The following is a 21,017-nucleotide window of genomic DNA, read 5'->3' as shown; positions in this document are numbered from 1 at the left end:
CAATTTATTTTCTGACAGGCCGCCATGGGACAAACTGGTGCCGCAGAGAGAAAACCAGGGGCAAACTGCACTTTAATCACCATGGAGGTTTTCAGGTTTCGAGGATGGCAAAGGTATCTTTGCTTGGCCTCTGAGCCAATGCTTGATTTGAGCAAACAGCTTAAAGGGAAGTCATTTGCTTTCCAAACAGAATGTCTTTGGCACATGCCACTTTTGCCATTCTGGCGTCGTCAGTATTACAAACTAGGGATGGGAATTGATAAGAATTTAACAATTCCGATTCCATTATTGATTTTGCTTATCGATCTGATTCCTTATCGATTCTCTAATTGATTCTCATTGTTTGCATTAACTGTCTTTTATATTTCCATCTCTGCATAGAAAAAATGACATACAGTATGCACAAATAATAATAACAGATGACCCTGGGGGGGCGGAGGACACACACACACACACACACCATATGACTGTACAAAGTGAAAGTGAAAGTGAAACTTAAGACACTTTACAAATTCATGTATGTCTCCTGCTGTTGTGCACTTCATTTTCCTTTTCCCTTACTTTGGAAACTTTTATTTGAGGGGACAGGATGTTTGTTGCCTGCCTGCCCCCCCCCGAACCAGGCCTGGATGACGCCCTGGTGTTTGCTCTGCTGCTAGATTCACAAGCATTGCTAAGTAGCGTATCAAACATGTGACATTCCTGCACATGAATTGCATGCTGCGTGGACAAAATCTGGGGGGAAATACCACCAATACATTAAAACATTTAATGTTTTAATGTATTGGTGGTATTTCCCCTCTTTGAAGAAATTGAGGCTTTGTAAGTGTTACAAGTGGCCCTGGTGTCATCTTTTCACGTGAAATATAGCCATACTTTGGAGCATTTCTGCCTTGATGCCACGTTGGCTACGTTCAAAACCAAAACAATGGAGCGTATGTCATCACACATGCGCAGCGAACACAGAATCAATAAGCAGAACTGTTAAGCAGGCAGGCAAATGATTCCGAGAAATTGAGCTACTGGGAAACAGTTCTCAAAAAGAACTGGTTTTTGATTCCCATCGCTATCACAATCCCTGAAAATCATGTGATGCTGCTGGTGAACCAATGGCTAATGCATCAGGATGTATGAGAGTAACATCAGCATCCTGTTGCTCAAACAGACACCAGCGTACAAACTACAACCTATTGGCCCAATCATCAAGAGTTAGCTTCGTATTTCCCCGACAGAATCAACTCATGGAACACGTCAAAAAGCATTCACAAGGAGACAATTTCATTTTTCTGCAACATTTAATCTTCACTCAAAACATATCTCATATTGTTCTTATTCGTTTTTATTCAGTAATGTACTAAATACATATTTCCGTTAAAGTATGCATTTCAAATCTCTGCTAGTAGTTTGACAATTTTGCTTAACGCCCTTTTTCCAAGATGCTGGAGGCAGTGTTACCCGCATCAAACACACATTTAAAACAGACCCACATTCCTTTATAATCTCCAATTCACTGCGGAATATTAACCACCTGGGCTGCTTCCAGAAGAAGGCATGCCATGGTACATTCCCAATAAAAATATGCTTAACATAGCTTGTATCCAATTAAGAAATGCAGCAAAACTTTCATATCCATCTGCCTCCAACTGGGATTTATTTCTCATGTTGGCAGGTTCTGTTCTGCCATGATTAGCCACACCGCTGCCCAGCTAATAGATTCCATCATTCTAGTTGTAAAAGGATAACACTATGTCAACATCAGTGAATCAAGTGCTGTCAAAGTGATGTGACGTCTCTTTCTAATCACTTTGAGAAGCTGCTGTGGAGCCATTCCAAAGCATGTGTTCTCTCACTGCCTATTTATGAGGCAAAGAAGTCATCACATCTCTGGTTTTTGTTGGTCATTAACAAGTGTTCCCGTTTGATCAGTGCTAATAAAAAGCAATAAGCGAAGGCTTTGGCCCCTCAATGCATGTCAGACAATATCTGGGGAATGGTTAGGGGATCTGGGAGGGAAGAGTTCATGTGGGAAGATTTGGAAGTTGTGGAGTTCTGCAGGCCCCCTCCTTATTTTCCTCATCTTACTTTATTGATCTAAACCTCATGAAAAATAGTGTCCTCATTACAGAGAGAGGAGAGGGAGCAGAAACAGGCGGGCAACTCCCACAGATACTGAGGTAGAGTGTGGTGGAATAGAGGGCGGAGCAAAGACGGCTCTGGAGCAGTGACATCATGATGACCCCGTTGACATAGGGAGGTAAAGTCAGAGGAAGCCAAAGCTCCTGTGGGTGTGGTGGTTTCTTTAAGACCCAGGGGACATTGGTTCTGGCTCCCTGGGAAGCCTCCCAGCATCACAGATGGAGAGAGTCACAGAGAGGGATGTTGCCCAGCAATGACAGTTGGGGAGACAAACAGCTTACAGAATTCCATTAGCTGTGAAATGCACTGTGAGGGAGGGGCTGCCCGCACAATTATACAGAGTCATGCCAACACTCTACAGTATGGGTCAGACTCAGGCTACAGCAGCTAGCATTCAGTCAGGTTGGGGAACCTTACCTTACTTTATTAATACTTGAAGTATTCAGAATCTTTACTTAACGCTGTGGGAGGCAAAAACAGGAGAAAATGATTTTCTGCACCTCTCTCTTCTGTGTCCAAATCAGAAGACTAAACATAAAAAAGACCTGCACCACTTTGTACTGCTATGGAAAAGGGAAGACATAATATTATTGTTATAGGAGCTGCCTTTTTCTTCTGTGATGAGCTATGGAATAGCATTACATCTGATAGAATCACATCTATTGGCTTTTACAGCTGTCAATCACATATTTAACCCCCTAATATATATGTGTGTGTGTGTGTGTGTGTATATATATATATATATATATAAATATATATATATATATATATATATATATATATATATAAAACCCCTTGTCTGAAAACACCTATAATCAAAGAAAACCCCTTGTCACTGGGAAGATTTTCAACAGCCTGAAACTAGAAGCTAGGTGCAGAAGTCTTCTTCCCTCTTCAATTATGCTGAAATGCTGAAAAGATTTGTTTTCCTCAGACACTAAAGGAGCATCAACAATGAAGTTTTAAGTGCTAACATTAATACCACACTGTGAAAATACTGTTCTACAGGCAAAGGATTTGCCCTCAACACCGTACTTAAAGGTTTGGTGCTTAAGATTTGGGGGGATTTTTGATACAGATAACAGATATATACATTGTTATTGCACTGATCAAAAATAAAGAGAAACATCAGCAGAATTCCATGTAGAAGGAACTTAATAAAACAAATAAATAAACAATATAGAGGTCTTAAAAAGTAAAAAAAAAACAAAAAAACAAAAAAAACTAAAATCAGGATTGCCTTAAAATAGTCAAAATAAAATAAAATAAAATAAATAGTCATACAAGAACAGTTTCAAGAAAAGACAATGTCGCCCTGATTGGGTTATATTAGATAATGTTTTCAATATCATATGAAAATAACTGAGAATGTGCCATTTATATCTAAATATGGAGCAGGTTTGCTCCATTGTGTTCACCACGATGCGCCACTTGCTTTCTATTGCACAAAATTGACTTTCTCTTCTTTTACTTTATTCTGTGTTTTATTTTGGCCTATAGTATCTAGTATACAGTGTCATCTAATATGTCTGAGTGTGGACCACACTTAACCAAAGATCCTATGGTGGATAAACCAGACACTGGCTTTAATGAGAAATGTGAATGTTGTTAGCATGTTTAGTGACCATCATAGGGGAAGGGGACAACAACAGGTTGCCATTTGGATCCTTGATTATTACCTAGATGGTAATAAACACTATGCACTGAATTTTTTGTGAAAGTACATAAGTAATATCAGTAAAATGTAGTTAAAGTATGAAAAATAAAAGCAATAAAAAAGTTGTAAAATGATACCTATAATGTTTGGATGAATATTAAGGTTCATTTTAAGTGCTTCAAATATAATCTACAGCAGTCCTGTGAGAACCATGCAAGTGTAGAAAGTCAATTTTCCATGAGCTTAGACACACAGCCCTGTTTTTAGCTCTGTGATGGTGCAACTAATCCAAAAAGGTTTTACAAGAACTTATTTAGCTTAAGGAGGAGTGTGATAAAAGAACTCTTAGTCTTTTGGTATTTACATAAACACTCAAAATCAACACAAGATGGAGTTCATGGATTTCACAAATAACTATGTGAGTAATGTTTCAGTTGAATTCAATCAGTATTGATAGAAACATTATCATAAAGTCATTTCCAATCATCTTTGATATTTTCGACTTGAAAATAGGCTGACTATATGTCATCTTTATTAGTAATCGCAATTCCAGAGATGCCTAAAATCTTCAGAAAGCAGAGGGCAGTTTTTTTTTTTTGGTTTTTTTTTCAGTTCATCTCATCATTAGAACCAGAACGAGGGAGTTGACTACCGCCTGCTCTGGTTGATCTGGATCTCATTACACACCAAGAATCCTCAGCATGTGATTTTTAAAGGCACTGGCTCCTACAAGGCTTCAGCTCCCACTGAGATGGGGACATGCTGGCATTCATGCTTCCATACCATCAGTCTTACCCCCCCCCCCACACACACACACACACACACACACATAAACACACACACTTTTTTTTCTCCTTAATGACACTGCAATTACATAAGGTCCTCCGAGTGTAATAATATCACCCATCCATATACTGTTGTCAAAAATGCATATACTGTACATTCACATATTTATTAAATATTATGACCTCACATTACTTTTAAAACACTGTTAATCACTGTTATGTCATTCAGTATGAGGAAACCTACACAGCAATGCATGGGATGGGTGTATAATGGGATAGTAGAAAGATGTGTCTTAAGTGAAACACTGAGAAACAAACTAAAATCTGCCTGCCAAAAAAAATTGTGGTTATGTTGACATCATCTGTAACTGCAGTAAAAATGGAAAAAAAAAAAAAAAAAAAAAGAGGGCAGCTATGCTTGTTCTCAGTGTATTTTACTACTAACTGACCAGTGGTAGCATTACAAGCCCAAATACTAACTGGGCTTTCATGACATCATTATCACATACTCAACAAAAAACACAAGAGACTTTCATGAAGCTATATGACTTTTCATCACATTGTGAACTGACAACTGATCCATTGACAATGAGGTATGTAAAAAAAAATTAAATAAACAGCACCGTCTTCCAGAGGTTATTCTACAGGTTGCATATCACTTCTGTCAAACACATAAGGAATCATAGAGGATATCTGAGCCAGAAAATGAGGTATGCAGCTTACAGATCTAGCCAAATGTCTAAACTCAGAACAATAACACTCTGGAGGAATTCAAAGCATTTCTCTTATTAAAGCTCCCTCCAAGACTTCTGGGACGTACTGTAGCGTATGCCTTTATTTTGACTTAATTTTTCATCCTTTTCATATCCTCTTTTCCCTGCCTGCGTGTGACCTGGGCCTACAGCATGCTGCCCCCAAAACAACCCAAAAAAATGAGCGAACAGAGCATTCACTTTGTTTCTCTACTGTAACTTCAAAGAGAGCGTAGAGGAAAACATCTGGGAGCCAAAAGAGATCGTGCCGGAGACGTAGGAAGAGCAGGAGTCTGACATACCGGGGGAGACAGAGAATGAGGAAAGAGGAATGGATCGGCATCAGTGATAGATGGAGAAGGATAATGTCTGTGCCTGATTAAAGTCTGGTTAAAGAGAGCAGGAATGGCCCAAATATAAGAGCAAAGACAAAACTGAGAATAGTCCCTCTGTGCCACCTTAGTTTCTTAATAACAAATCCTTAATCAGTGCAGCGAGAGACTGCATCTATAGTGAGGGATGTCACTTCCCATAAATACCCTGCTGCTGTTTCTCAAACCTACTGCAACACTGGTACGGAAGAATCTAAGTTGAGGTTGTTTGTTTCCTTTTTCTTCAAGGCCATTCTGCTTAGAGGGAGGGTCACACTCTTGTGGGGCTGTCATCATCAAGTCAAATGTGTTTTATTTAGTTTTTAGTTTTGGTTATATTAAAGCAAAAATGGCTATATATAATGAAGTCAGTTAGCAGGTTTATGTGATGTCAGATCAACAAAGCATAAAAAACTGCTGTAGAGAGATATAACACCCCTTGCAGGTAAAAACCTCTAATATTGACTATGCACAATATTCTACCTGGAATGGAAAGTAGATCTTTGCTGCATTTTGTTGTTATGAACCAAGGCGAATAGCAAAACACGAGATAAAAAAACAAATCTAAGATACCAAGAGCATAAGAGAAGCAAATAAAACGGAGTTAGACCAGATTATGGTTAAATTAGATTTAAGTACGTAATGGAACTGAGTGGAACAAAAACATTGCTCGGATCTCATGGCTTTAGTCAGGAGGGCTTACCTGGTTTTGTTGGACACTTTTGGCATTTGTTTAGACCCCAGGAGGCTCCCACACTTCCACAGCAATCATCCTGTTTGGTTAGGCCTGGCAGAGGCTTGCCACACTGCAATAACACACATACGCATCAGATCCAAAAAGTGACTTTTGAGAATGAGTGTTAGATGTTATTGCATGCGTGCTCATGCAAATGTGTGTGTTGGCATGGACAGTTTTTGTTGGTGTGTCAGTGAATGCGTGTGTACCTACGTATCTGTGAAAGCAACCAGACACATCTGAGACCAGTTAGCTAGAGAAGGTCATAAACAATGAGGCTAAGGAATAAGTACAAACCTCCTGGCATGCTTTATTAAAGCATTTGGCTAATTGTGACGAGATTCCTATCAGACCTTATGTACTCACTGGATGGTTGGCCAATAGAGATTTATGAAACTCAAGAGGCAACAAAAAATATTCCTGTGCAAAATACCAAACTTTTATACTGGCATACAAGAGGGGAAATTGCAGGCTGAATCTTTTGAATGTTGTCTTTTGGGGCTATTCTACTGAAACTCTTAGGAAATAACATGATTGGACGGTTTAATTTCAAGCTTTCAATAAAACCAGGTGAGAGAATAGAAAAGTTGTAGTCCAGCACAAACTAGAAGCACTCGGAGAGCGCAGACCTCTGCCAAGGCTGATCAGTGGCGCCCCCCCACCCCCGATCACCACCAAAATTTAATCATTTCTTCCTTATCCCATTTCCAACAAACCCTGAAGATTTCATCCAAATCTGTCCATAACTTTTTGAGTTATGTTGCACACTAACGGACAGACAAACAAACAAACAAACAAACCCTGGCAAAAACATAACCTCCTTGGCGGAGGTAATAAACCTGCTCACGAAATAATGCTGGCAAATCATACTCCATTGTATTTAACTCTGTTGTTACAAATGAACACCTAAGGCTAAAAAGTCAGACATAAAACCTGATCACAGCCAAGCTAGCTGATGTTGTCTTAAACCTGAGATTAGCTAAACTCACGGACTGTCATTCAAATCTAGTGCCTTCCTGGCTCCTTTCTCACTCTGATACATTATCCTGCCAATGCAAAGGACAGTAAATCTGCTGTACATGCCCTACTGTGTGCATATTACCATATAAACCACAAGAAAGTGTCCCAGTCGGAATCACAAGGAGAAGGACCACATGGGCCTAATTTCAAGTTAAACCCATTTCCCAAACTCATCCTAACTCATAACATGCCTATGCTGGGGACCTGGTGGAACATGAGATGGCCAGTGTGGTCAGAGCCCATAAATACTTGACAGTATATAAATCTTATCCACGGGCGCGTTTCCTGTTCAGACGGCTGCTACGAGAGAAGGTGATGAGATTTGAACATAAAGGTACCTGTGGTACATTTGTACCTGTGCTATACAACACTTTCTCCCATTGGTTTCAACACCCATGATGGATCATGACACACCATGTGGCTTACATCAGCTAGTGTTGACATATACAGACTGCATTTTAATGACTTAACACAATACCTGTCCGTCAACTGTTTCCTGAAAGCATCTTCCCACATTTCCATTCTGACGGGTGTTTGGCCTGACGTGGCCATAGTCGTTGCCATTGGAGTGCTGGTGTCTGCTGCTGTGCTCATCGCTGTGTTCGTGTCCATTCCCAGGTTGGGAGCGCTGCTGGACTGAGTGAGCCCCCTCAGTGGTGGCTGGTCTCTGCCCAGGCTGCACACGAGCTACTTGGTGGATGTGGACCTCAGCCTCAGGGGGGTGCTGTATGTGGACGTTCACCAAGGATGGGTGGAGGGACACTGGAGGAGCAGAGACGTATAGTTTATACAATACAGTGATGGTTTATAGTTTCAAATTTTGAATAATGTAAGTAGAAGCATCTTAAGCCAAGGGATAAAAGCTGTGTATACATACTGCAGTTTGACAGCTATCAGCTAACATCCTGCATAAACTTGTTCAACATAAACTGAGCTTGATTCATCACCAAGTTATGAGATCTTCAACAAGGGGATTTCCAACAGTGAAGACACTATTAAGATGCTACAAAACAACAACACAAAGAGTTTCGGATTCGCTGGTTTAAATCAAATCATCTTAAAGCCCAAAAACAGATTTCCTGAAGAGCTGAGAAAATGTTGCAATGTGGAGAATGAGCTCTTTTGTCTGTCTGACAGAGGAGAAGCATCTATCTTCAGGGAGTGCCAGGGCTTTTTCCCAGAATTGTGACCCGAATTCATGAATCATAGTCTCAAAGACAAATGGCAGCGTGAGTCCAAGGGGAAGAAGTAGACCTTATCGAGATCCTGGACATGAAAGTGCCTCCGTGTGTACACAGTATAAAGCAAGTGGAAAGGATGGATAGTTTTTCTTTTGTATCAAGACAATATTCCACAGACATTTGGCTCATGTTTTTTAATTATAAATATTAATGTTAAAAGAAGAGTGAAAGTATTCTGGTAGAATTTAAAGTATCTAAGCAGGATCTTCTGCTTCTACTTACTGTCAGACAGAGTAAAGAGCCAAGTGTTAAGGAAATAAAAAAAATGACACCAAGACGGATGAAAAGTGAGCGAAACTTTCTCTTTGATAATTCGTCTGATGACTTCATGATGTTGCTTTGCTCTGTTTTCAATATTCACTCCTCCTTGATAAAAGCAGCATTGTACGAACAACATGAGGTCTTCCACTGACTCATCTATTACGTGTTTTACTTAAAGTGGAGTCCACCGCTGGCACTCAAAGCAGAACATTACACAGTAACTTGTGTGAAAACCTATGTCCATTAAATAAAAAACTGTGAAGTGATGTCATTGAAACCCATACCAATCCGCTGAACACCAGCTCAATGGTGAAACAAGGGTTTTTCATTACATGTTGTAGCCATGTGTGTACCCAAAATAAAAACAAAATGCAAAGTGAAATGCTTTTGTGAGGTTTCAGAGAGTTTTAAGCCAATAACATATGTACAACAAAACCCATCTAGTGTTTCGCTACTTCTGACAATTCATATTGAGGATTAAAAACATGTATGAGAATGAAAAGCTTGACAAATGCAGGAATTTTAGCAAAGCATGGCCACATGTAAAACATCAGCTGGCAAATAATACAGTGAGACAGTCCCTTTTTTGACCACTATTTTTGGTGATTACCTTGCTGATTGGACAGTGGCAGAGTGTACATTGAACGTGAGGCCTGTTTTTGTCCATGTTGGTTGGAATCCTTATGACCATGAGGACTGGATCTGGCAGGAGGCTGTGATGGCAAGTGGCAAAACTTCCCTGTTGAGTTTGATGGACACCAGCAGAGATCCCTGCCAATGCAGCGGCCTCCATTGAGACAGGGGATCTGACAAAAGACTACATTAAAGAAAAGAAGTGAGCAGGTGAGAGATAAAAAGACAAGTTGCTTAGAGTATTGAGAGATTCATGAGTATATGCAGTACTCCACATTTCACTACGCAGATTTAGGCATCTGCGTACATAGGGATCTGTAGCTCTAATAAGTTACTGGAGGAGTAGTTCTAATAGGAAGGGCATGTGCTGAGGCTTTGTGTGGACAGGCTTTGTTTGCACATGGTTAGCAATGGTCATGCTGTTCTCTACTCTGGTGCAGCCAAACACCTCATTCCACATGATGTTTATTGGGTTTCAATTTTACCCCAAGGCAAGAACCGTGGTACTCCACTTCACTGGCCACCTTCTTTAACCCACAAAGACCCAGTTTTACTACTGTGGCAGTTCCAAAAATTTTTTTTCTCTATATTTAACTTTTCTGAATTGACTTATCACAATTTATTATAACATTATCCTCTGTGTTTTTTTTTATTTTTTCAGTGAAAATCAGGTATTTTCCTATATTTAATTTACTGATCATATAGATATTCATTAAATCTCAGATTAAAGTTGAAGCTTATTATATCAAAAACAGAGAAAACTGAAGAAAAGGTTACTTTTTCAGCAAAATATATTAATAACTGAACATAAACCAAGTGTCTCCACTCACTTCTGTTGGGTTTCTGTGCACTGGCTTGAGAGTCTGGTTTCGACCGGCTCGATTTGTAAAGTGTCATGAGATAACTTTCGTTACGATTTGGCGATATATAAATAAAATTTGATTGATATGACTGTCATTGATCCAACTCCATGGGTTTTCCTGGTGAATCAATGTTGTAGAAGATGTCGGTGTTTCCATGTTCACTATCGAGCCTCTGAACGTTCAAATGGGTCATATCTGGTGACTATGAAAAGATGATAAACTGCATTTTACACCAATTCTTTACATGTATTAGTAGGTTTAGTGGTTCAGAAGTCAAACATTTTAGCTCAGTTGATGGTTTTGGTCGTCAGTGGCTGGGTCTTTATGGGTTAATCACCTTTTTATTTAATCATTAACTACATGGCTACAGAGTGTATAGTCCCACCAAAGCCCCACAGTCCTGTAATCAAATAAAAAACTTTATCTTGCAATATCAGAAAAACTAGAAAAAATTAAAGATCTGTCCCGTTTTATGGATATGCATGTAGCAATCTATCCTTGGATAAAGTTTAACAAAAATCTATGTAGTTCTTTTTCTGATGACATACAGATAGATGGGTCAAAGAAAAAAAAATTAAATGGACTCATTCATCCCAAATGCAATCAGTACAGTCAACAAGCTACAGTGAATTCAATTATGGAACTGTAGGCTGCAAATCTTAGAGTATGAATGTAGTCACTGTTTGAGTCTATTGACTGCTTTAACAATTGAGAACTTTCTATTTTTTGGTGTAATGCCCTTTTTATATGATAATGTCTTATGCTGTACTCCTGAGACCAAACAATTTTCCTAAATAAGATGGATAAGGTCTGTTCTACTTCTACAACCTTCTACTTCCTCCAAAATGGGAACATATATACAGATTTTTTTTAAGTCTGGGTAAATCTGCCAAAAATAGGCAACTGAGTTCTTTCACAATATACAATAGTGGGTTTTCCTGAAACAACACAAACAGGCTGAAAAACAGGAAACGACAAAAAGCAGCATGGAGTTCAGCAGAGGTTATAACTTGACATAATTATAAAGTTACAAACACTGCCGAACTCCATGATGTTATAGTGTCCGTCGTTGAGATTGACTGATCCATTTTCAAGCACTACCTTTGACCTATGAATGAAGACCAATTGTACCCTAAAAGTCAGATGTTGGATGTTATGTCCAGTGTGAAAAGAGCAAGGCTAGCAGACAAATAAACAGACGGAAAGACAGACATACAAAAACATAGCGTCCTTGGCAAAGATAATTACAGAGTTCTGTGCAGGTTGATGAATGATGAATCAACCTGCACAGAATGATCCCTCATCACTCATCAATGATGATTCGTCATATGAGCATTGGAAGGAAATACCTGCAGGGATATCTGCATGGAGTACTTGTCTGTCTGGCAGCCAGACAAAATATCAGAAATTCACAAAAACCCAAACCTTACACCCTTCCAGAGAAGTGCAACTGAATCTGCACATGCATGTAAACTGAACCTTAAAACATGCTCATGCTCAGGCTACAGTCTGATTTATAGTTTGTAATCTACCATGAAAAAAGAAAGACAGAAGAAGGAGCGAAGGCCAGCACTGGCCAGATGGTGTTTGACAGTACTGCTTTTCATTGGCCTTATCTTTTTGGCATAAAGGATGGGTGCCAGCCTAGCACCCGACATACCTGGGCCTGCTCCCATCCACACACTGACCTTTCTTAACTCGAAACATCAAAGACTATCAAATGAAAAATATCTATCCAGCCGTAACGGATAAAAAAAAAGGATTCACTGAGGGGGCATGAGAATGAAAAAGAGAAGCAGTGCATTTATTTGACTCCAACAACATTAATATGAGATTTTAAGGACAGTCGAATTAAGGGATGTACTATTAGATGAGAGCAGACACTGGTGATGGAAACACGCTGTGAGCTGCATTGTTTCTGTCTCGCGGAGACGGGCAGTAACACATGAACAGGGTGAAAACAGGGAAAAGAGACGCTGGACAGTCTTGATGGCATGTAGGTAATGAGCTCCCTGTCACAAAGCATTAACGGCACCGAAGACCCAAGGAGGAAGAGAGGCATAGAGTGAGAAGAGTAACAGATAGGGAATGAAAGGGATTAGGAGAGGAAGGGGATAGATTGAAAACATAAAAGAAGCAGAATTAGAGAGAAAGGAGGAATAAACAATGTGGTAAAAAAAAATATGTGGAAAAAGAGACAGAGAGTGGTCCGGTGTTTGTGTCCAGACCTAAAGCAAGGCCTCCTCTGATTAGACATGAAGGCAGGCTATTAAATCCTTTCAATGTGGGATGCAGGTCTATGTCAGGCCAGTCTGACCACAGCCTGGGACAGCTACTATTTTTAGACAACAATCTAGCGTCGACTCACCACAGCACACTCTGTCTGCCTATCTGTCTGCCCGTTAAACAGCCTCCAACAACCAAACAGTCATACGCACACTTCTCACTCCATAAAAAACCTTCTATTCCATCTAATATCAGGTTTTAAAGTAAGTGCTGCGCAGAGGGTGCGTATCAAGGGAGCTTGTTATAATTACCCAGCCAGATTTTACTGCACTGTGTAGGGAACATAACAACAGCATGAGATAACTGTTTGCTGTCCACTTGACATTCCTCGACGAACACGCACACCGAGAAACAACAGGATGCGGGCCTAAACGGAAAGCAATCTCTTTTTTAACACGGTCTTTACCACATGCTTTTACATAATGACGGGAGATTTCTAGAGTATAAAAATGGGACATAAAAAACAAACCTCAGCTCAGGAAGAAGTGGAGGTGCCAGGAATGTAATCTTGTGGAGGGCCTCTGCCGGGACGATGGAGTGTTTAGAATATCTACGCCACGTTCCAAAACACCATTAATGGGCACATAAATCTGCAACATCAACCTGTTTATATATTCACAACTCCTCCCCAAAAGAGACTAGTGAACTTAGACAAAAGCTTGGTTTTATGTTTGTATGCCTGTTTGTATTTATGTGAAGTGTACTATATGTGTGTGGTACAGACACCCTTCACCTCCAGCCCACAAGTAGTAATTAGTCTGAGCTTTGGCTAAACCCTTAAAACTGATGAGAAACTGAGAAACATGTAGGGGTCTGACCCTCCCCTTGGCACTGACCACCCCCTCCCTTCCCATGGACACTCCTGTGTGAATTTGGAGCAAAGCCCCCGGATAAATAGCAGGTTTAATGTAATCCCTATAAAATCCTGTTCATGCTGCTACTCTTTCTCTCTTTCTGCCTCTCACTCTCCTCTTTCATTCGTCTCTGCTCTCCCAGGGAGCATGTTAAATAGTTAACGGCGGGGCCAGCCGCAAGGTGTAGACCGCAAAGAGATTGGGCTAAGTGTTGGGAGCGTGGGACCACCAGCCCCACGTGTGTGTGTGAGGGGAGATTAGCCCCCTTTTACAGAGCCTGCTTTCAAGCTGCTCTACCCCCGTCTCTCCAGCTTTCCCTGTCTCTCTCTCCTTTTGACAGTTAGATTTTTTTTTACAGCAGCTCTCAGCTTTAATCTCCACCACTCTGCCTCCTGTCTGGGTTTGGTATTCAGAACAGACAGCATGCCACTGGGAACCCATTTTGTCAAACTCACCCCATAAAAAAAGGAACAAGAAACAAGACAGGAGACTTTGGGAAAGTGTGTGAGAGTCAGACAGTAAGTAATAGAATCAGTGAGAGAGTAGAGAAGATAAACGAAGAGACAAGAAGAAGTAGATAAAAAAAGACAGGCAGACAAGAAAAATCTGTGTTAATGATAATCAGAAGGCCTGGACACTTACAGAGTCGGAAGCCCTGGTTCTTTGGCTGCTGCTGATGCGAGGTCTCACTGTAGACAGTGGTGATGTCTCCCTTCTCACAACTATTGTAGCAGCGTCCACCACTGCACATCCTGCGGCACAGCATAGGCGTGAAGATGATCTTAATGCGGTCCAGGTTTGAGGTGAGGTTGGCCCCTGGGAAACACATACACACCTGACTGAGAAGGAGCGGCAGCAGAGATAGGCTGGAGGCGAGCTGCATCCTTTCTCCTTCAGCCTGACTGTGACAAACTCCCCGTCTAGGCAAAGGGAGGTTTATAAGAGTGCGAGGGTGTGTGCTGACGGCTAGCCAGTGGCACGCTCACAGCTGAAGGAGCGATGTGCCACAGGCCAGCGAATGGGAAGAGAATACTATTAGGTATCGGGCTTGCCTCCAAGCCCTTTATCTGTGTGAGAAGGTGTTCTGGATGTGTGTATGTGAAGGAGACAAAGAGAGCATGAGTCCAAATGAACGTTGTGTAATGGTGGGAAGCTGTTCAACAGCCGTTGCCCTGGTACATGACTAAAAAACAAAAGACGCTTGAACTACACAGCTGTGTTCATTGGACAGCAGATCAGAAGAAGATGAAGTAGTGAATAAGATTAAAAATTAAGAATGAAAAGCTCACATTTCATTTTGTTGTGGGTAGACATGCCAGAGTTCAAAATATGATAGTGCAGATTCTCAACAGTATCAAGCATGTAGCTGTGTACACAAGACCCACACACAAGATCATGCACTGCTTATGGTCCAATCTATCACCAGTTTGAGTACCAGCAGCACGTACACACTCACACTCACATTCACTCATGCTCACATACTGCATGCAGCTTCCATATCAAACGTCTGTCTGTCTGGTGTAATGTAGACCACAAATGGGGTGGGGAAATTGGGTGGTGGGAGAAGGGAAGTGCAGCCTGGGATGCTGCCAGGTGTTTTTCATCTTCACAGCTAATGTTCCATTTAGCAATGACAACACGGGATATGTATGTATGTATTCCAGTGGGTGCACATTGCACCAAAATGGCATTGTGTTTGTTTTGACGTGGCTAAGGAGAGTGGAAATCTCAAGCATGGATGTCAAGTGAGTGGCAAATCCAAGCATTTTGCTGTGTGTAAAACATTATCTTACCTGCTGGTAATAATGCATTGTTGTACTGTCCATGTAGCTGACTGTTGCTGGGAGGCCTGTGGGAGCTAAAGGAGTGCCCATTTCCATGTCCACTTCTGTGTCCGTGCCAGTTCCCGTGCTCATTGTCGTGTCCATTTGGGTAGCCATTGCCAGTAGGTAGAGCGTTGGAGGTGATAGGTCCAGAGGATGATGGATAACGTTTCACAGTGCGGGAGGTCCCAGTCTGCTGAGGGGAGGAGTCAGGGGGTCCCCGTCTCACTTGGGCCCTGTCAGTCACATCATCACAAGACGATAAACACATGACCTCAGAGTAACACTAATGTCCCACACACGTATAGAAACTCACTAAGGTACAGGCATCATCAACGTATGCGCATCACCGTGAAATCCATTTAACATGGTCATTGGGTGCAACATAAAATAGCATTCCTCAGAGACAAACATGCTATCTTAGGTCATAGTTTTGCTTAATTGATTTTGTAGATGAGACAAAATGATTTGGAATGAATTTTCTTTTAATTCAATTAATATTACCATATCGTTTTTAAACGTACAGGGTTTCTCTGCTAGTATGCTGTAAGTCAGACAGCCATGACCTTCACTAATTAATGAAAGATTCTGTTTGACATTAAAGACATTTCACAAGAGATTATTCATTAATGTTTAACGAAAAATAAAGTATCATGAAACCAAAAGGATTAAGACTCACAGGTTCTGGTTTATATGTGTGTGTCTGTATGTGATGGGAGTGTGTGCGTCAGAGAAGTGTATATGGTTAAACACATTAGAGACTTTCCATCCAAGACTACAAAACCTTTCCATCATCCATTGTATCTGCTTGACTAGATCATGAACTTGTGGTTCTGTCTGACCAAGGAGCAACATCCTGAGTGCTGCAAAAAGCTGCAGGAAGTATTAATGCTAGGGTCGAAGAACAAGCTCAGACAGGGCTACAAGGGGCACGTTTTTTACCGGAGAGCATTTGATTTGGGTCAATTACTGAGCCTGTGTTGCACGACCTGGAAGCTGAGCTCATGTGAGCGACCTGGGGGAGGCGCGTGCCACTCAGACAAACGAGCAGACCTAGGCTCCGGGGTCTGGGAAAGCTTGGGGAGTGCCGAGAATCAGCCCTGCAAAAAAACATCTGGATCCCACTGATCTGCCCTGACAGACAGTCAGCAGAGCAAGACAAAGACAAACCATGCCAGATAGATCAGAGAAACAGTTCTACAAAGCACACCTGTGGCCCTGTAAGGTAAATGAGGCTGTAATCAAACCCTGAATGAGGATATAAACCGTGCCTTAACATGTATTACATGTGGTTTTAAGCCACACACTATGTATTTACACACTGAATCAGCTTCGCCGACCCACAGACACAAAACAAAAATTGGTCAAATAAACACACATGCGTACACTACACAAAAATGCATACTTGAAAACACACTTACATACACAAATACACATACACACCCTGTCCCAGCTGTGCTAGATGTAGCACAAGCCTATGCATGTCTCTTTATTCACAGAGAACAAACCACATTCCTGCTGCCAAAGGGAACAGGACACTAAATGAGAAGGGGAAAAGAGAGACAAACATTTGATAATGGTCGCTCACGTCATCTTTCTGAGAGACAACAGGCAGCACCTATAGCCAACAGCTGCTGACCCAGATGTAGAGACATAAGGGCGGGTCTCAGGGATAGGATGTGATAAAGGGAAACTGGAGGTGCTTCTGTCAATCAGCAGCATGATGAAGTGGTCACGAGAGACAGGAGGTGGCTAACATATAGCTACACCGTCCAGTCATGAGTGAGTTTTTCCATCGCCAGCAATGACACCTGGCCTGTAAGCATCCTGCCTCACTCCCTAGGCTCAGCCAGATGTTACGCTCTCTGCCTCTCTCACTTTCAGTGGTTAAGTGACTTCCTCCCAACATGAGCTCACCAGTGCCCTCTCCGCTTGTAGATCAAGGGGCAGCGAGGGCAGGCCCGGCACAGTCTGTGTGTTTGATGTCATCATTACCGACTTCAAGGCCCCGGCAATGCAAGGAGGAAGGATCCCCTCCTCCTTGTTCTGGGTGACTTGAAAGCAATTTCACAGAGCTTTGCCAAGACCATACAGATCATGGTTTGAACAGACAGATGATGTTTGGGTTGCACATGATGGCCATACATTTTTAATTAAGTCTCTGATGGTGCTGATAATAGAGTGAGGAACTAACAATGCTACAACATGACTGGAAAAATATATTTGATTTACCCTAAAAAGAGTCTATATTCCTGAAGGTTTTTTTCTCCTGATTGTTTTAGACAGTGACATCCTACTATAAAGTCTTCTTTCTTCCTGTTTTTTGTGCTACACTAGGCTATATGCTGCCTTTCTCTAAATCCATTAATACACTAACATGATATTATATGTGTTTCCAGATAATGTCAAGCCAATTTTGCAATGTTGTAAATATGAGGGGGGGCTGAAAAGTTCATAGCCTGACCAAGAAGGAGTTATTGCACAGCAATGAAACTTGGCATACATTAAATTCAACCTTTCCTGATACTAACTACATGGTTTCCTTCCAGATAAACCCACACTGGATAAATAATTTAGTACTTTGAAAAGTAGTACTACAGACATTTCATGAAAATGCTTGCTTTTCACCCCTCCCTCGTTCTCCCTCCCCCTCTTTAATTCAGCTTCCCAGTTTTGCACAGTCGATAAAGCTGGAGCATCATCCCCTATAGCAACCATGTCAGCATGAATGTCCTTGGGGACTAACCGCTTTTTCTGCAGACATTTGATAAGACCAAGGTGCCACGAATGGTTCACGAAATGTCTCTGGCGTTACTTTTCAAAGTCCTAAATTATTTATCCGATGTGGGTTTATCTGGAGGGAAACCATGCAATTAGTATCAGGAGAGGTTGAATTGAATGTATGCCAAGTTTCATTGCTGTGGAATAACTCCTTCTTAGTCAGGCTATGAACTTTTCAGCCCCCCCTCGTAAGAAATAGTGTTTTTGAATTAGGCACATTGGTGTGGCATGAATAAGATACATTTCATAGAAGGTGACAGTATAGGGTGACTTACACATAACTGTCATACACAGTAGAAGTGGTCCTTGTAGAAAGCAACATCATTGCTGTTTTGCGAAAATGTATGTTTTTTTTTTTTTTTTTGGATGAAGCCAAGGAATAACCTCCTCATCCGTCCACACTACCTGTAACTACTAGCCATGTTTTTGCACTTAATGGATGTATCCAGGAAGACGCTGGGGAAACTTTTCAAAAACAGCCAAACCTCAAATAAGTGTAGCAAATTTTTTGGCAAAAATAGCCATGGTTTTTCTTCTGAATTTTTGGTGTTTCCATAAACCTTTAATGTGATACTTCAAAATGTGCATGAAAGTATGTTATTGTAGCATTGGCTATTAATATGAATCTTCTCATCTAACTTTCAGTGTGACAGTAAATAGTTGCTCTGCATGTCTTTAAAGTGTCTGTCTTAATTAAATACTTTATCAAAGGCAAAGAAAGAAAAACATTATTCACCCGTTGTCAGAATGTGAGGCTTAATTATGTTTTATCATTTAGACACTTTGATTACATAAGAGGGATGAGTGCATTTAGTACATGTTTTATGATCAGAACATGCGCTAAATAATCATTTTCAAAGAGAAACAATCATTTCTTATGTATCGATAAATCTCTATCCAAACATTTGATCAAAGCATCATTTTATATCTCCAACTTACAGATAAACCCACTGGCACCATTCACAAACTCTCATCATCATTTATTTCATATGTATGGAAAGCAATTATACCTAAACCGTCACATCTGAAGAAATTACAATCATGGCGCGAGCCAAGAACTGCACTGTGTATGAAACAACACTGAAAAGCTTCCAATGTGTTGCAAAAGTATTGCTTGGCACTTGCCATGTATCTTTGAACTCATCACTGAATTGCAACATGTGAATATTAATTCTCGTGAAGGCTTGACAGGCTTGTGTAAATGTCAGTTCCTGCCACGCCCCTTGACCTAGATGAGTTGGAGAGGAGGCAGTTTTGGAGGATAAATTGGAGCACTATCACAGTCAAGCACTGAGAAAATAGAAGCCAGGTCCAAGAGCTGGAGTATACAGAGAGTGGCCAAGGAGGAAAAATGCATTTAATTAAAAGTTAATATTAATTCATTTCCACATTTTGATTGATTTCTAACCACAAGAGAAGTGTGTGTATATGGAGCCAGCACAAAAAACACTCTCGTTAAAGTGAATTACACCTGTTTCAAAGCTGGAAAAATGTTAGGAGACTCAAAGTTCTTAGATCAATAACTCATGAGTGAAACACAAATAGTGCCTCTTTCCATCTGTAGTTGGTATAAACCAATCTACAACCTCATTTTCATCTAGATGAGTTATCCATTGAGCTAAATAAAAATAATAATAATTATAATAACAATAATCGCCTTCGCCCATAAGTAGCTGGGATAGGCTCCAATGAGGATAAAGCAGGTTCAGAAAATGAATAATAATAATAATAATAATAATAATAATAATAATAATAATAATAATAATAATAATAATAATAATAATAATAATAAATACTAGTGATGGCCAACTATAAAAATGACAAAAAAAAGGCTAACAGAAAACTTTTTAATAAGGATTTTCTTTATTGACAGAAATCTTCAATAACTTCAGTCTTATACAGTGTAGAACCATCAGATTCAGATAAATAACGCAGATGGTCATACAGTTAACCTGGTGATTATACTATGCCATTTTTTCTAAAATACCTTTGTTTTTATTGTTCACCTCACAGGATGACTCATGTTGGAGGAACATTTAGTTCATGTTCATTAGCTAGAGGCATTATTTCTGTTTCAACACAGTTTCAAAATAAGTCATTGATCTGTAAATATCTTTCCAACTTTGAAACTGATAAAAAGCACTTCATGCCTCATGGAAGAAGGCAAATCTATTGTGTTAGTTATTTCTACATACACTTTACTCATGACCACAAATGAATCAAAATGTGACAATGAAAGCGGATTTGTAAAGGCCTATGTGATGAGCAGGAAAAAAGCTCATATCATATAAACTGATATCAATGTGTCTCCTTCCCCCCAAAAATTTGACAATGTAAATGCATTATAGGCCCCTACATATCTGAAATAATTAGATTTCAGTGTATTAGAAACTGGATAACTGTTGAATTGATCATGTCCTATCTTCTGCCAATAATAAGAGTAAAACACCCTATCAGCACAGATTCATCATCCAAACACCTTAATAAATCTTTCTAGTATGGATACAAATGAATAAGAACATGGCCCCCAAACAAACAAACAAGCAAACAAACAAATAAATAAATAAACTATGAGCCTACTGGACAACTAATACTGATCCTGTAAACCATCAGTGTACTGTACTGCCAAGTAAATGCTAGGTGCATTGAACTTTAGAGTGATTTGGAAAGAGTGGGAGGTTACAGTACATGTGGAAATGTAGTGTCTTTGTTGAAGTGCCAGAAATCCCAGATACAGGGGGTTTGGAAAACACCACTTAACCTTATTCCAGCATGACTCGGTTGTTTTTATACTTCAAGTTGCCCACTGGGAAACAGG

At 40.3% G+C, this 21,017-nt stretch overlaps 1 protein-coding gene across 1 annotated transcript in view; it reads right to left on the bottom strand.

Annotated features, from left to right (window-relative positions):
* The window catches only part of LOC115413820 (latent-transforming growth factor beta-binding protein 2), a 94,193-nt gene that overhangs the window by 44,359 nt on the left and 28,817 nt on the right, over positions 1–21,017 (bottom strand). Inside the window, 5 exon segments of the mRNA XM_030126928.1 lie at positions 6,405–6,507; positions 7,936–8,219; positions 9,570–9,776; positions 14,238–14,411; positions 15,389–15,654. Coding sequence (XP_029982788.1) covers positions 6,405–6,507; positions 7,936–8,219; positions 9,570–9,776; positions 14,238–14,411; positions 15,389–15,654 — 1,034 coding nt within the window.

The sequence above is a fragment of the Sphaeramia orbicularis genome, chromosome 22, assembly GCF_902148855.1.
Source record: "Sphaeramia orbicularis chromosome 22, fSphaOr1.1, whole genome shotgun sequence".
In the NCBI taxonomy this organism is placed as follows: domain Eukaryota; kingdom Metazoa; phylum Chordata; class Actinopteri; order Kurtiformes; family Apogonidae; genus Sphaeramia; species Sphaeramia orbicularis.
This window is presented reverse-complemented; position numbering and strand designations above follow the sequence as displayed.